We start from the raw sequence: 16,544 nt of genomic DNA, 5'->3' as shown, positions 1-16,544 counted from the left end.
AGTAATTTAGTCTTGTAACCTACTAGAACCCTACCAGTCAAGAGAACGAAAATTGACTTTGAATCTAGTTCAACAGATCTTTACAGCCAGATGGGGAGGAGGCTTAATTAAATTCCAGAAGTTCCTTCTGTTTTGCAGAGGGAATGTAGTTGCTTATCTTTTGAGTGTCTAGATGCAAATAAGATGAATCCCACCTTCAGCATTTCTTCCAGGAATTTGATATTTTTATGTAAAACAGAGAAAGGAAGGTTCATTTGGTTAAAAATCATTATTATGATTATTTTGCAGTATTTCAGCAGCATTTTGTAGTGTTCATACTATGCAGGGTTTCATTTACAGTGAAAAATTTTTCATGCTTACTTCAGATGATTCTGTGATTCTATGTTCTTTTCATACAGCTTGCACTCACTATGAAATTAAACATGCCTTGATGATACAGGCTAAAAAGAAAACATTTGTGTTTTGTTTCCGTGCAGTAATTTCTTGTTCAATATATGTATTGGAACAGGTTGCCCAGGGAGATGGTGGAGTCACAATCCCTGGGAGTGTTTAAGGAAAGGCTGGATGTGGTACTTAGAGACATGGTTTAGTGGGTGACATTGGTAGTAGGGGGATGCTTGGACCAGATGATTTTGGAGGTCTTTTCCAACCTTTATGATTCTACGATTTTTGTCTCACTATAATTTTGTGCAAATCATCACATTCTGGATTTGATATTCAGCTTTACTCCTCATTTTCAGACCTTTTCTATATTCTAACCTCATAATTTTGAAGTAATTAGAAAGACAAGTAGAGTGAAGTTTATATGCTGTAGGGTTGTCAATGTAGTTAAATGTTTGTTGCATGCTAGACGTTGCAAAATTTAAAATGCAAAGTACTAGTTATTTTCTGTTAGGTGTATTAGTAGATTTCTGTGCATCATAGAATAGAAGTGCCAAAAGATTCTTGCTAATGAAAACCTTTTTCTTTACCCATATCAATAAAATACTATGTAATATTTTTCATGTAGTCTGGATTTTTCTATAAAAGATAAATTCTGATTTTGAGAAAAGCTTCTAATGGCTCTCCCTTTTCATATAATTTTCATGTGTGTTTGTGTTCTTACTTGTGGATGAAAGTAGCTCTGGATCCTACTTCTCAGGATACGTTTAAAATTAACAGTATACACAAATAATAAACCTAAGCTTTTTTTTTTTTCTTTTTTAACTTCCCATTGTGTAATTGATGTGTATTTCCAGGATTTCAGGTCGATAGTAGTTCAAAAATATGCCTTTAATATTTTGAAGAACCGAGTGTTAAGAAATTGCTTTGCCCAATTCTGCAAAGGCTTTTGGGCACAGATATTATGAATCATGTTGCACACTACAAATTTAGTTAGCATAACACTAAAAGGCATATCTTAGAATAGAATTGTGCTCTGAAGAACTAGATAAAATATTTTTGCTTTATGTATGCGTACTCCATTTCCAAATTCTATAAAATAAATGGTATGCAATTTTTGAACTAAAAATGATAAAAAGATAATTCAAAACAGCATTTTCTGGGTAGAAGATTTTCTGTTTTTTTTTTTTTATTATTTTTTTTATTTCTGTTTATGCTGATTTAATGTATATTGCTAGTATAGATAGCTATGATATCTATGAAATTATTTCTTAGCTAAATTAAAAGAACAGTAGACTTTTTTATTGCAGTTGTGTCCTAACCACAAGCCTGCTCTAAGTCTATGGACAATAAAGTTGGGAAAGAGACAACTTTCACTATTCTAAAGCTGAGTGTTTCTCATACAGCCCTTGGGGACACATTCTAATACAGGTGACTCTGTAGCAGGCTGGAAGACGCTTCTCATGTAGACAGTTCTTGGAGTGGTGACAGGTAAATCTGAGATCAAAGTCCAGATGTTTCAAGTTTTGAAGAATCACTGGATGACTTTGTAGCTCGAAGTGAGACATTCGATAGCTTTCTCAGTTTTTGAACCAAAAAAAAAAAAAAAATAAATCCAAGAATAAATTACTTTTCTCATAAGATGTTTGGGAAAAGTGAGATGCTGAAGGATGAAAAATATAAGAGAAATATGGTAGCTGTTGTGAGAAACCTTAGGAAGGTTTGTTTCATTTAATGAAATGAAGCGATTGTACTCTCCTGTACTCTGCCTGAATTTTTCTGTTCCTACCATCTTCTGTTGCAACTCACATATATGCTTGTCAGAAAAACATGCTCTTAGTAACATGGGGTAAATTTTGTGTCGTTTTTGTTTGTTTATTTTATTACATCAGCTAATACATTAGGCTTTAGGATGATATCATTACTTCTCAGGGGGTACAACCTCTTAGGACAGCAAACAAGATTTGAAACAGAGATTAGCACTTAGAAATTTCTTGGCCTCATCTGATAAAGTTATGATCAATTACCATTATGATAAATTAGAAATTTTATATCTGATAAACTCCAGTATCTTAGTCTCTGTCTAACTAGAAAACTACGTGGTAGATCTATCTAGCCACATAGCCCTAGCCCCAGAAGGCAAAAGCAGGGACTGGGAGGATGATGAACCACCCAGTGGAGGAGATCAGGTTTGAGACCAGCTAAGGAACTTAAACGTACACAAATCCATGGGTCCTGAGGAACCTGGCAGATGTAGTTGCTAAGCCACTAACCATAATATTTGAGAAGTGATGTCAATTTGGTGAATTTCCCCCTGCCTGGAAGAGGGGAAAAATAACCCCCATTTTTAAAAAAGGGAAAAAGGGAGGGGGGAAAAAGAGGAGACCCAGGGAAGAATACAGGCCAGTCAGTCTCACCGCTGTGCCCGGCAAGATCATGGAGGTTTCCTCCTGGAAACTATGCTAAGGCACATGGAAAATAAGGAAATGATTGGTGACAGCCAACATGGCTTCACTTAGGGCAGATCATGCCTGACAAACCTGGTGGCTTTCTACAACAGGGTTATGGCATTGGTAGTTAGGGGAAGAGCAACTGATATCATCTACCTGGCCTTGTGCAAAGCATTTTACACTGCTGTCCCACGTGATATCCTTGTCTTGAAAACAGAGAGACATGGATTTGATGAATGGATCACTCAGCGAGTAAGGAATTGGCTGGATTGTTGCACTCAAAGAGTTGCAGTCAATGGATCAGTGTCCAACTGGAAATCAGTAATCACTGGTGTTCATCGGGGGTCAGTATTGGAACTGGCATTGTTTTGCATCTTTGTTAGGGGCATCTACAGTGGGATTGAGTGAACCTTCAGCAAGTCTGCAGATGACACCGAACTGTGTGGTAAGACTGACACAGTGGAGGGAAGGGATGCCATCCAGAGGGACTTGGACAGGCTTGAGAGGTGGGCCCATGTGAATATCATGAGGTTCAACAAGAGCAAGTACGAGGTCCTGCATCTGGCTTGGGGCAATCCCAAACACAACTACAGGCTGGGCAGAAAATGGACTGAAAGTAGGAGAAGGATCTGGAGTGTTGGCTGATGAGAAGCTCAACATGAGCTGACATTTTGCGCTTGCAGCCCAGAAAGCCAACTATATCTTGGGCGGCATCAAAAGAAGTGTGGCCAGCAGGATGAGGGAGAAGTTGTGGTAGCCCCATTCCTGGGAGTCTTTCAGGCTAGGTTAGATGGGCTTTGAGCAACCTGTTTTGTTGGAAGATGTTCCTGCCCATGGCAGGGGAGTTGGAATTAGATGATCTTTAAGGTCCCTTCCAAGTCAAACCATTGTATGATTCTATGATTATATGTGCAAATAGCCAGATCACCATATGTTTGTAGAGTAAGTGTTGGTGTGTTCATTCCACTTGAAGTAATGTAAATTATTAGATAACTTTACTAGGTATTTTCTGAGCTTCAAAATTCAGTCATTCATCATACAATATGCATGTAATACAACAGCTAAGTAGCCTTGATAAATCTGTGGTAATGAACACTATGTCATACTTACCTGTTCACTTCTCTAAATCCATATTTAGCTCAAGTTTAATGTAAAAATTTGGTGAGTACATATATAACACCTGCACTGCACGTGAATGCTGATACAACTCAAATACACTTCAAGTTTTTTTTTTCAGCACCAGGATTGCTTGGGCCTTCAAGGTTCTTTCCCAGTTTATGATTTAGCTCTTCCCCAAGGATAATATAGTTATATAGTCTTTGTACTTAAAAACTGTCTTTTATCACATAATTGATAGAGATGTAATTTATATCTCATTCATATTTGTTGGGGTTGGAACTAGATGATCTGTAAGGTCCCTTCCAACCTAAACCATTCTATGATTTTTTTTTTTTTTTAATAAAAAAACGGTAGCTCATTTTCAGTGCAGTTTCAACAGTCTTCAAATCATCAAAACTAACAATTAAATTCGTAATACTGATTAGGGTCCAGGACCTATTTTCTACTTTCTATAAATAAACAGATTTTCCCACAGTACTCTTAATGACAAATAACTAAACAATCTTTGATAAAAACAGTAGGGAATTATTTCTGATTTTTTTTTTTATCATGTATTTTTCAGGTATAGTTGTTTCAAACAATGAAGCAGCTATTGATTTTTTTTCCTTGATTTTTAGTTTCTCTTCTCAGGAGAAAGGACTTTTTTTTTTTTTTTTTTAATCTAAAAAAGAACCCCACCTGCCAAACATACAATACAAGTTGTATCATTGTAGCTAAGCTATCTGCAAATTCTTGCCTTGATTGGTATGTGAAAAATACATGGAGTGTCTTTGTTATATTGTGATTTAATGATTGAGATTTGTTTTATTCCTGTGAGTGCTGCATTTGACTCTTTGTACTTGCACAGGGTTAGTGAGCGTGAAGCTGCATTGGAATCAGCCCTACGGATGTTGCAGGTATTCTACCTGGATCTCGAAAAGTTCCTTGCTTGGCTTACAGAAGCTGAAACAACTGCTAATGTCCTGCAGGATGCTACACACAAAGAAAAGATACTAGAGGATGCCAAAACAGTTTGGGAGCTCATGAAACAGTGGCAGGTAAGTCAAGTGCTTCTGTTCAGAGGCATGTCAGTTATCCAAAGTGGTATTTCCCCTCTGTCTCCCCAGTATGCAGCTACTCAACAAAACTGAAATTGTTTTGGAAAAGAACTGATTCTGCTACTAACCCTTAAGTGTTGCTGTGGCAATTGTTGTAGAGAGCTAAGGTGAGTTACACTATGATTCCATCTGACATTTTTCAGTATATATTACATTTGAAACAGCTTTAAAAATGAACAGAAAGGAAACTTTGCTGAAATGGGCTTTTAGCATTGTTTTTGTTGTTTTTTATCACATAAAAATGAGTTACTCTGCCAAGTTACAGTCTTGAATTGAGCACTTGACAGAGATGAGCGTTTATTATTCAGTTCTGATATTTAGAGAGGTTATATAAATTGTGTCTGGTTTATTCTCTGTAGCTTAACTGAATTAGTTTTCCTCTATTACTTTCAAATATGTGAAAAATGTTAATCTGGTATTTGGCTGATTATTGCAACAGCTTGTTGACAATAATAAAAAGAAATAATGATTAAAAAATTCATAGCAAATGGCTGGACAGTTTTCAGACAGTTGATTCCTCTGAAAACCAAAAATCTTTAAAGAGAGAGAGAATGTTTGCATTTGGTGTTCTGGAGAATCTGGAGAAGAAATAATCAGTTGAGATGGTACTATTAAAATATATTGTTATACTTTCTTTGTATTGTCTTCATTATTATGAAGTGTATGTCTGTGTGGTGAGTTCTTAGATATCTTAAATATGAGGTTGGCTGGATGGTTGGAAGGCAGGACCCTTTCATACAGAACTCCTTGACAGTAGATGATTTTTATGTTGACATTGAAATCAAAACTGGAAATTCCTGTCACTGAAGGCTCTATTCTTTATTTCTGAAAAACATTATTAAAAAAATTATACTTGTAAGTGATAATGTGGAGTATGTACACTGGATAGAATACTACTATTTTTTTTTTCACTACTGTATTAATCTATAGTTCTGATTATATTACTGAACTGCTGTTAAATTCCATTATGGTGGAGTCTAAAATCTAAAAGTTGTGGCATTGAAGAGAAGCAAAATCTGAATCACATTTTTAATAGTGAGATTTCTTTACACTAATTGCATTTTATGCTAATACACCGTAAGTCTCTGTGTATTTCTGACTTCTGTTGGTGTGAACCTGGAGAGCAGATTTGTGCAGAAGATAGTTGTCTGCTGAACAGTTAATCTTCAGTACTGGCCATTTTTTTTAATATTCTGTAGCTTAGGTTGTTTGTTGGTACTAGCATTTAAACAATTGAATTATCAGATATTTGCAGAAGGTTTGTGATTTTTTTTTTTTAATGTGATCAGTGAAAAATGAGTTATCTGTCAAATTAGAGATTCTTAAAAAATTAGGTCAAAAGCATCTTTCTTAAATGTAATGGAGCTTTGCAGACCTTTCCAACTAGTACCTATCTTTCCAACTAGTATCTTTGTTTTGTTTTGTTTTTCAATTTCCACATTAGAACCATTCACAACTGTAGACAAACAAAAAAAAAAAATGGAGACAAGTCCTTTTCCCCATAAATAAATAGTCAAGTACTTAAAAATCCACCATGTAAACAATTGTTTTGAACTGTAAACCTTTTTTTGTCTAAAGATTTTTTATGCACTTAAATTGAGATGTGAGATTAAATTTTAAATTATTCTTACCAGGATTTTGGTACATAAATATCATTTTAGGTAGGAAGGGTAAAAACTAACCCATACTTGCAATTTCATTTGCAAAGAGCAAACATCATTCTATTCACTAATCTTAGTGGTACAAGAAATATTATTCTTATATTTTAAAAGAAACATTGGTATGCTGAGGCAACAAAAACAGCAGTTTTGCAGTCTTTTGCTTCCAGAAGATTTACACATACCTGTCCAGCAGTAGCACAAAAATTATGGACTTTTGGTGATTATAGAACCAAATATTTTGATAGTGGATTTTTTTTTTAAATTTTTATTTGTTTCTTATTTGCATGTGCGTGATGATCTGCCTGTGTGTGAATAGACTTGCTTGTCTTCATGAGCTATCTGCCTATTGCTGTTTCTGTCACCCTCTTTATGCCATTTTTAAGCCTCCAGAAGAAATCTTATAATTCACAAGCAGAAGTGGATTTTCAATGTCCTTCTCCTGAATGGAGTCTGATTGCTATCTGTCTAAAAGCTGGAAGAGTTGTTCTCTTCCCTCCTATCCTCCCCTTCCACCCCCCTCAGCCCCCCCCCTTTCTCAAGTAGCAGGAAAGTTCCTCTTTTTTTTTTTTCCGAAGAGGCAAAAAGGAAATAAGGAGAGTTCAGTTTAAGTAAACAGAATACTGCTGAATACTGCTTTGTTTAGAAATCATTATTGGGAAAGACAATTTTTTCCTGTATTTTTTGAAGAGCTACAGTAAAGTGTCCATTGAAGATTTGCATCTTCTTCCCTTTCATTGAAGTATCACTTATTTGAAACATAGTGATTAACTACAAGTAATTTAATAGGATGCATCTTTTCACTAGTGTGTGTTCTTAGTGATCAGAGCATCATAGCATCATCTTTTATCTTTTTTTTTTTTTTTTTCTAGAATAGGGACTTCAATAACAGCAAATGCTTTAAGTGCAGGAAAGTGTAAATGATGTGAAATGTGTAGTGTGTTTGTTTACCCAGTAATACAATGTATGAACATTATGTGGTGACTGCAGCTTTGTCTGGAGACTTGGCATTGTTCTCAAATGATAAATGATGCTTTTGTAGCAATTCAACATTACTGGAGGGGGACATATGTGCAGAAGAAAATACAAACTTCCATAAACTTTAGCTCCTTTATTAGGAAGTTTTTTTTTCTTTTTTTTTTTTTTTTTCCTGATGATGAGTGTCATACAAAATGATTGGACAATAGCAATAAAAGTTGGAAACAAAGTATGAATATATTAGTAGGTATTATGGCTACAAATATGCTAGCAAGTTAAATGTGTCCCTGATCTGTCTCTGGCACCAAGGCTGACTGTCACTAAAAAGCTACATCCATGTTCATGAACTGTTCTACAGTTAGAAAAGTCAAATATGCTATGTTTCTTATGTAAAACTTTTAATTAAAAAAAAAAAAAAAAAAAAAAAAAAAAAAACACAACTGAATGACATAAAAAAAAAAGTAAATATATGCAATAATCTGAGAATGCTCAGCTGTGATAATGAGTAAATTAATGTGATTCATTAGGAAAAACAATATTGGCAATAATCATAACACAGTGGTCCATATCATTAGTCACATTGTAAATACTTGGTAACTTGTTCAATCAAAAGGAGAACCAGGAAACCTGGAACATCATTTATATTAGAGAAGAAATAAGTAATTAGAAAAAAAGAACTTTGTCCAAAGTAGCAGAGATAATAGCATGATGGTCATTGCAGAAGAATTATGTAAGGAAGAATTTTTGGCATCCTAACTAATGGCTTTGGAAGCATGATACCTATAAAGAGATACCTATATCTGTATCTAAACAGCTTCCCAGGAGGTGTCTTCCTCAAGCCCTGCCCCAGCACAGGAAAGACTATAACTGCTTTCAGCTACAGATACGTTTTTCCAATTAACAGTTTGTTTTCCATATGAAATCAGATTTTTATTTTTTTTTCTCATGTAAGGCTGGATCTAGATCTTAGGAAGTAAAACAGAAAGGTAAGTTCTGTTTAAAGATTACTGTCTCCCAAGTCTTTTGAAATAAAGTTTGAAAAATTAGGCTTATGGAGTTTCCAGAATTTACGCTTAAATATCACAGAATCACAGAATCACAAATATGATATATGGAATTAGATCTGCAGTTTCTATCTTGTTCTTTATGAAGTTGCATGAACTCATATAATGTGAAAAAAAAAAGCCATTATGAGTGCTGAAATGTTACAATTCTGTTTTAACCTACTACTTCTAGGCAATAGTTATAAAGCAATGTTTTGGTGAAGAATTATGTCACCAGACAATGAAAAAAATAAACTTCTTAGTTCAGTCCTCACATTTTTGAGGTGCTTCTTTTTTCTTTGCATGTTCAGAAACAATTGGATCAAATGTCACTAATAAAGATAAATCTTTTCCTGATACTTAGAAATTCATTCATTAGCAGAGGGAGAAGGTGAAACTTAACTGCACATTCTAATTACCTGATGATGTAATTATATTAAATGGTTGCACTATAAATATGGAGCTTGTTTATATAAGCATGTATTTGTATGCATCATTTGTCTGAACTGACAATAACGTAATGTTTGAGGTGATTCACACTTCTAGAAGACTTTCTGCAGAATTTTCAAGGGTACAAGCCAGTTACTTCTAAGACTTGCATAATTGTGGTGATTTTCATTGTCTAATTTAAATACATCATGTGTTCCCATGAAGCCTGATTTGATGCAGAAACATATGGGAAATGAATTTTATTTTGTGTTTTCTTACTTCTAGAGATATGAACTCTCAACTGTGTTAATTACTCGTCTGGTTTGCCTTTCCAGTAATAATCATATGTGACATTTTATACAGCTTAAATAATATTGGGTATAAATTTGAAATTAGTGTGGATTTACGCCATTATTTTAAGAACGCAGTGATTGTATATTAAGTCTGTAGATGTATTTACTCAAATATTTTATCACTGAAGTTTGACAAAGAATACTGCATGTGAAACCTATTCAAAGAGTAGCTAGAGTGCTTTCACAGATTACCAAATGTATCTGAAATAACCTACAGTGTTGACCAATAGAGACTAGAAGTATGACAGCAGAATATAAATGAAGCTACATTAATAATTTTGGCTTGGAAAGTGTAGCATTTTTTTTTTTTTTACTAACTTCATGCTTACTTAACCTATGATCTAGGTAGGTTTCATTTAGATTCAGTAATTTGGGTGTTAATAATAAGAAAAATATGCAGTGTCTTAAGTTATGTCTAGGAATGTTTAATATGGGCAGTACCCATATCTTCTCGCACTACCTAAACCAAGGTACATGAACTGCACTCAAGGTGTTCTTGTTTCTTCTATTCCCATCAATACTTCAGAAGTGTTCAGCTATTTTTAAGGTATCCAGGCTGTTTTTGCAACAGTAGGAAGCTGAGACAGATACATATTCCTGACTCTTCTCAGTTACTGAGCAACACAGGTTCTTTGAGAGAATAAATTTTCCAATTTGATTTCAAACTTAATTTACATATAATTGCCCAGCACACTTAATTTTATGAGCTGATATATTAATTGGATGATGAATCTGAAAATAGAGAAGAGTATCTGTAACACTCTTGCTCAGTTCAGTGGAGGTCACTAATAATTATTCAATAATAATTAATTTTCTAGTACTTACCTTATGGTCAGTTAATGCTTAGTGGCTATGGCACTTATGGTGGGGGGAAGAAGAAGGAGCTAGGCTCTTCTCAAGGGTGTCCGGAGACAGGACAAAGGGCAATGGGTGCAAACGGAAACATGGGAGATTCCATAAGGAAAAACAAAACATGCTGAGTGTAGTCATATAGTGAAACACGATATCCAAATGAATTGTGGAATCTCCATTCTTGGAGATCTACAAAACCCAGCTGGACATGGTTGGAGCAACCTGCTCCAGTGAGATTGGGTCAGATGATCACTAGAGGTCTCTTCCTGCCTTGACCATTTTTGTGATTTGTAGTCTGATCACATAATCTCTGGACACACAGTCAATCATTCTGTAGACTATGTTTTATTATTATTATTTAAATCTACAAATGGTAAAGCATTAACATGGTTTAGTAATAAGAAACTGAAATCCTTGCTATTTCTTGAGAAAACTTCATAAAGATCCTTCCAGGAGCTCCTGAGTCACATGTCTAAGTAAGTAGGAGGAAAACCAAACAGAAAAAAGAAAAAGATCAAGTGACGGAGAAGTTACCTCAGAGAATAAAAATAATTACACATTTTTAAGTGACTGATTGCTAGAAACTGGGGAGACTGAAAGGTGAAAGCTAGGCATAAATGTTGAAAGTAGTACAAGTATTTTTAGCATAAATTAAAATTCAGTATTTTTTCCTTATCTAACCCCACAACCTTTGGCCTTCAAGGTTTTTTCTCTTAATCCATTACTCTTACACCTAAAATAACAATTTCCTCAGGAGTCATCATTGAGATATGAAAGATGAGTTTTGCCTGAACTAATACTTTTTTGAATTGGATTTACCTTTGTGTAGTGTGTTATCTGATTGATGCTTCCAGGAAAGCAGAGTAAGAAATGCTAGCATAGTCCTGGGCTGAGACTGCCTCCAGTCTACATACAGTACTTCTAATTAGGTCCTAATACTAAGCTCCTAGTTTGCTACTAAGACCATATATTCACATATTCTGGTTAAAAAAAAAAATAATAATAAAAATAAGTGTTTTGTGTTGATACCTCTATTTGTAATTGAATTAATTGGGTGGATGGGAAAGGAGCGGTTCACAATATGGTAAGGGAGCTTCTGGTAAATCTGACAACCTATCAATGTGTAGTGTGTACAAATATGCCTCTGAAGAACAAGACAAAGATTTTATCTACGTTCAATCAGGTTTTCTGGTGTGTTTTCTATTTTTATTTTATGAACCAAGATGCAATACTCCAGTGGCATAAATAGCCAGTATAGCTTAATGCCTCTCAACTACGTTATGATTAATATGCCACTGTGGAAAGCATTGTAGATAAGGACATTGTTGGTTCAAAGAATATGTAATATATAATCACATAAAAATAGATAAAATTGGTGAAATCAATGATATCCCTTGTGCACAGGTATAAACGTGTATTTATGTTTGAAGCTTTAAGTCCTGAAAGATGCACAAATCGGTAACCCTTTAGAATGCTTTCTGAAAATAATTCTTCAAATCAGTTCTGAAAATGTTTAGTTATATTGGTTTTATATTGCTACAGTTTATCATCTGAATTGGGTTTGCTGCTTTATGATTTCTTTTTCCTTCTCTAAGAAGTAAGTTTTATTAAAAAGACTGCTTAACACCAGAGCGTGTGGTCAAGCAGCATCTTATAATTTCGATATAATGGTATTCTTGCTATCTTTTGAGACTGATTTTGCTTGATTCAAACAGCAATGGCAATTTCAGTGTTGTTTCTGTATCATGATGTGCCTTGATATGTTAGAAAGGGGAACAGGAAGTTTCAGGGAGAGGGGGGGACATTACGCAGAAAGAGAAAAGCTATAAAATGGTGCAGCTGTGTAGAGTAAAGTTACTTCATGGCGCTGAATATATTCACAGAGAGTTTTAGCTGATGATTCTCAATGGTGAAGGCAGTGTCCCAGCTGTTCATCTGAACTGGATATTAAAGTGGTCAGGAAATCAGCAAGAAAACAATGTAGATGTTGCTACTTTTTTCAGACACTGTAACTGTTTTAGTTTGGGTAATCTGAATTATAAAACCAGTAAATGGATTGATGCTGAATCTAGGAGTGGATAGAGCAACATATGTATTCTGCTTCTGGCACTCTTCAGTTCTTCTCTGAACTTCCCTAAATTTAGAACAAAACCATAATCAGTGTTATTTTTCTTTTAGAAAATAAGATTATGCTTCCTTTAAGTGATTTAGTACTTAGTTACTAGAGCGAGATGTAAATATTCTTAAAACTTATTGCCAGGGAAAATAATTAACTCTCAATTGTCAGAAATCTTACATATAAAGTGGGTGTTTATAAAAAAGAATAACGAATTTTTGTCCTTTAATTTCTCATTTACATGTATTCTCATAGTCAAGTTAGAAGAAAAATCACATTTGTCAAATATGTTAAAAAGCATAATATATGCTCACTCAGTTGACTTATGTTTTTCTCTTTAAAAGTTTATTGAGCACACCAGAAGGATGGCCCTAAGAAATTTATTTGCATAATGTGATGTAGTGAAGTAACAAAAGGAGAAAAATAAGACCTATTCTTAATTCTCCTCATATGTTACTTTTCCTTAGAAAATTTCCATGAAACTGAGTATTTCTTCACTTTGGCAAAGTGTTTCAGCTCCTTTATGGAGGAAATTTCCTTCACAAAATAGTGCTCCAAGCATTGGGTTTCTCACTGTTCCAGGAAGAAGTTTTCACTGCTTCAGCTCATGTAGCTGTCAGGACCCGTGAATGGGCACAGCTATGAAACTACTCTGTGGCTCCAATAATCAGTCAGATATCTGTGTGTCAGTCTTTTGTGAGACTCTGCTGTATTGCTGACTGCTGCTGCTTCTGAGGACAGGTGAGAAGAGCAGGGTAAGAAGGAGACAAAAACCTCAACCTGAGTGCTGGAATCTAATTGCTGTTGCTACAGCATTTTATCCAAGTGGTTTTGATAGCAGTAAGTAACTAAGCCCAGGGAAATGATTTTTCTGGGTGCTTGAATGGTGAGGCTAAGCAGACCTCAGGAAATGGTAAAGAAGGGAAACATAGTGGGCAGTAAGTTTACCTGATAGTCCATCTGCCAAAGGGCAGATCTCTCTGATTTGGGGTGTGCAAAAAGGACATGATACCCACTTTTAGACTTGTCTTAATCTTCTTTTTTTCTCTCTCGATACATTTACTGTCTCTTGTCACTTTTTTGATTAGATATTTTGGTCATTGAGGCAGAGAGGATTCTTTTTAGGGTTACAATATGTTATTAAGGGTATTTACGCCAAATTATTCTCAGAGTCTGATTTAATAGGTTACCTACCCTTCTGGATGATCTGTGATTTACATACCCTAGCTTAGGGCCCTTTGCAACTTGAAGTTGAATTGAAGTGACTGCAATAATACAGTAGGGTCTTTGCACGAGTTCTTTTGTGTGGAATAACTCTGCTGAATAAGAATAGTGATTGGAGAGGCCATAAGCAGGAGAGGTCTGAATCTTAATTCTCTATTCTTACCTCAGAAAATTTGCAGATATGTTCAGTTGACTAGATTAGGACATCTAAAACAGAATGGCAGTTTGTATGAACTGCTATAGCAGACAAAGACACATATTTCCTACTAGCTGGTTATTTCAATTGTTTTTAGTATAATATACTAACAGTCACCAGAGGTGTTGGTATGTGAGTGAAAGCATGTGGACTTTTGATTTAAAATAAATGACTTTTCTATTGCCTATAAGATTGAAAAGATAATGCAATAACTAAATAAATAAATAGGCCATGAGCATCAAAAAGCTACTGTTATAAGTTCAGAAGATGATCATTTTTTATTTTCTGGTACCTTTCTTGATTTGCATATTTTTTGCAGGTTAGAAATCCATATAGCTTACAGAAGCCTGATTGACAAATTTGTATCAGTCAAAAAGATCTTCTGCCAGATTACACTGGTAATTTGTTGTGAAATAATTGATTGAACCCTCAATAGACTATTTTCTTTTTAATGGCAGAAATTTAATATCTTCTATGTGAATCAGATATTACTTTCAGGCGAGCATTGCCAATGGAGCAAATATGAGCTAACCAGTAACTAAGCAGAATAAAGGTGTAAATTATCTCCTGTCCAGAAGTACCATACATAGTCTACAATATTAAACACGCTTAATTTTAATATGTACCTCTTGCTGCTGGGCTAGGCAAAATTTTAAATTTTAATGACTGTTTATCCAGTATACTGAAACCACTTCACTGTGAATAAAAATAAATAAATAAATAAATAGCAAGGCACACTTCTTAGGGGATTAAATGCTGAAAGTAAAATATTGAGTCACTAAATTTTATTGTTGAACTTCAAAGGTCTTTTGCTTGGGAAAACTTACAGTTGTCCTCTTATTTATTGTCCTGTTTATATCAAAGTGTGTTTCAATGAAGTGGCAAATCCTTTCTTCCCATAAACTGAAAAACCTGTTGGAAGCTGTTAGATCAAAGCTACAAAATAAACCTGTTCCAACTTACATTACCGCAGTTACAGACACAACAGTATATTAACCTCAACAGATCATCTTTCTTTTTAACTACAAGAGTATTGTAATTCCATATCTCAAGAGTTAGAGATGTAACAATGTTTAAACTCCAGCTAATTGGTTGGCTTTAAAAAACAATATTAGCCAATTTGTCTTCTAATTGTGTTATATGGAAAAACATGGAAGGTTAGTCCTGCCTCAAAATTATTGCAAAAAATGTTATTTCTGCAATGTGAACTATTGCATGACAGCCTATTATTTCATTATTTTGTGTTTCATGTTAGGCATCTAAGCTATAGGTTTTACACCCAGGTGGTGAAGTGCTGTGTGCCACCTCAGGTAAAACAGGATCATTACTCACTTTAATCCAGCTCTGTGGTTAAGGCATGAAAGAAGAAAGGCCACATGTTGCTCTTAGAAATTAGAGCAAACTTTCTGCTGTATTTACACTTCCGCAACTGTGAATTCCTCACACTAAGGTTAATCTCGAGAGGCAAGTCCTGTTGATCTCAAAAGGAATTTTGCAGATCATCAACAGCTGTTGTATATAGCTCACTGCAGAGACTCTGAACCAGGCATGGGGGTGAGATGGAGTAAAGGGAGAGGAAGCAATGTGTTTTGTTTATATATATATATATTTTTTTTTTGGGGGGGGGGAAGGAGAGAGGGTGTTATTTTTTTATTTTGTTGTTATTTTAATATTTCTCTAAGATCTTTACAACGCCTGGAGGTTGGCATTTTTCATACCAAAGAGTTACTGATATTTAGAATAAAATATACTCATCTGATTTGCTAGAGTTTAAAAAGATGTTATATTCTCTAAAGGGCAAGAAGGAGGATCCAAGGAATTACAGGTCTGTCAGTCTGACCTCAGTCCCAGGGAAGGTTATGGAGCAGAACATCTTGGGTGCCATCACAAAATCGAGTGATCAGAAGCAGCCAGAATGGGTTTATAAAGGGCAGGTCCTGCCTGACTAACCTGAGCTCCTTCTACATGTATGACACAAAATGACCAGCTTAGTAGATAAGCAAAAGACTGTGGATGTTTACCTGGATTTTAGTAAAGAATTTGACACCATCTCCCACAGTATTCTCTATTCTGGAGAAACTGGCTGTTGATCACTCAGACTTCGCACAGTTCACTATGTGAAGAACTAGCAGAATGGCTGGGCTCAAAGAGATGCAGTGAATAGGCTTCAGTCCAGTTGGTGGCTGGTCACCAGTGGTGTTCCCCGGGGTTTTTTGAGGACAGTTTTGTTTCACAGTTTTATCAGTGAGCTGGATACGAGGATGGAGTGCACCCTTAGTAAGTTCATAGATGATACCAAGTTAGGCAGGCCTGCTGATCTGCTTGAGGGTAGGAAGACTCTGCAGGACTTGGATATACTAGATCCATGGGTCAAGTCCAACTGCATGACTACAGCTGGGGACATAACTTCATGCATTGGTATACACTTGGGGAAGAGTTGCTCAGAAGAAAAGGATCTGGGGTGCTGGTTGACAGCTGGGTGAACATGAGCCAGCAGCACACCCAGATGGCCAGGAGGGCCAATGGAATGCATCAGAAATAATGTGGCCAGCAGGATTATGGAGGGGATTGTTGCTTTGTAGGTATAACCGGTGAGACCACACCTCGAATTACTATGCTCTGCTTTGGGCCCCTTTCTATAAGAAAGG

General features: G+C 35.4%; 1 protein-coding gene across 18 annotated transcripts in view; it reads left to right on the top strand.

The window, feature by feature from the left end:
- DMD (dystrophin) overlaps positions 1 to 16,544 on the top strand; it is a 1,236,775-nt gene that overhangs the window by 984,455 nt on the left and 235,776 nt on the right. For all 18 annotated transcript variants that reach the window (XM_072027522.1, XM_072027514.1, XM_038175527.2 and 15 more), the window contains one exon: positions 4,798 to 4,987. In XM_072027522.1, coding sequence (XP_071883623.1) covers positions 4,798 to 4,987 — 190 coding nt within the window. The remainder of the gene's footprint in view (positions 1 to 4,797; positions 4,988 to 16,544) is intronic.

Source organism: Anas platyrhynchos, chromosome 1 (assembly GCF_047663525.1).
Source record: "Anas platyrhynchos isolate ZD024472 breed Pekin duck chromosome 1, IASCAAS_PekinDuck_T2T, whole genome shotgun sequence".
Taxonomy (NCBI): Eukaryota; Metazoa; Chordata; class Aves; order Anseriformes; family Anatidae; genus Anas; species Anas platyrhynchos.
The sequence above is the reverse complement of the archived record's forward strand: the minus strand, read 5'-3'. Positions and strand labels throughout refer to the sequence as shown.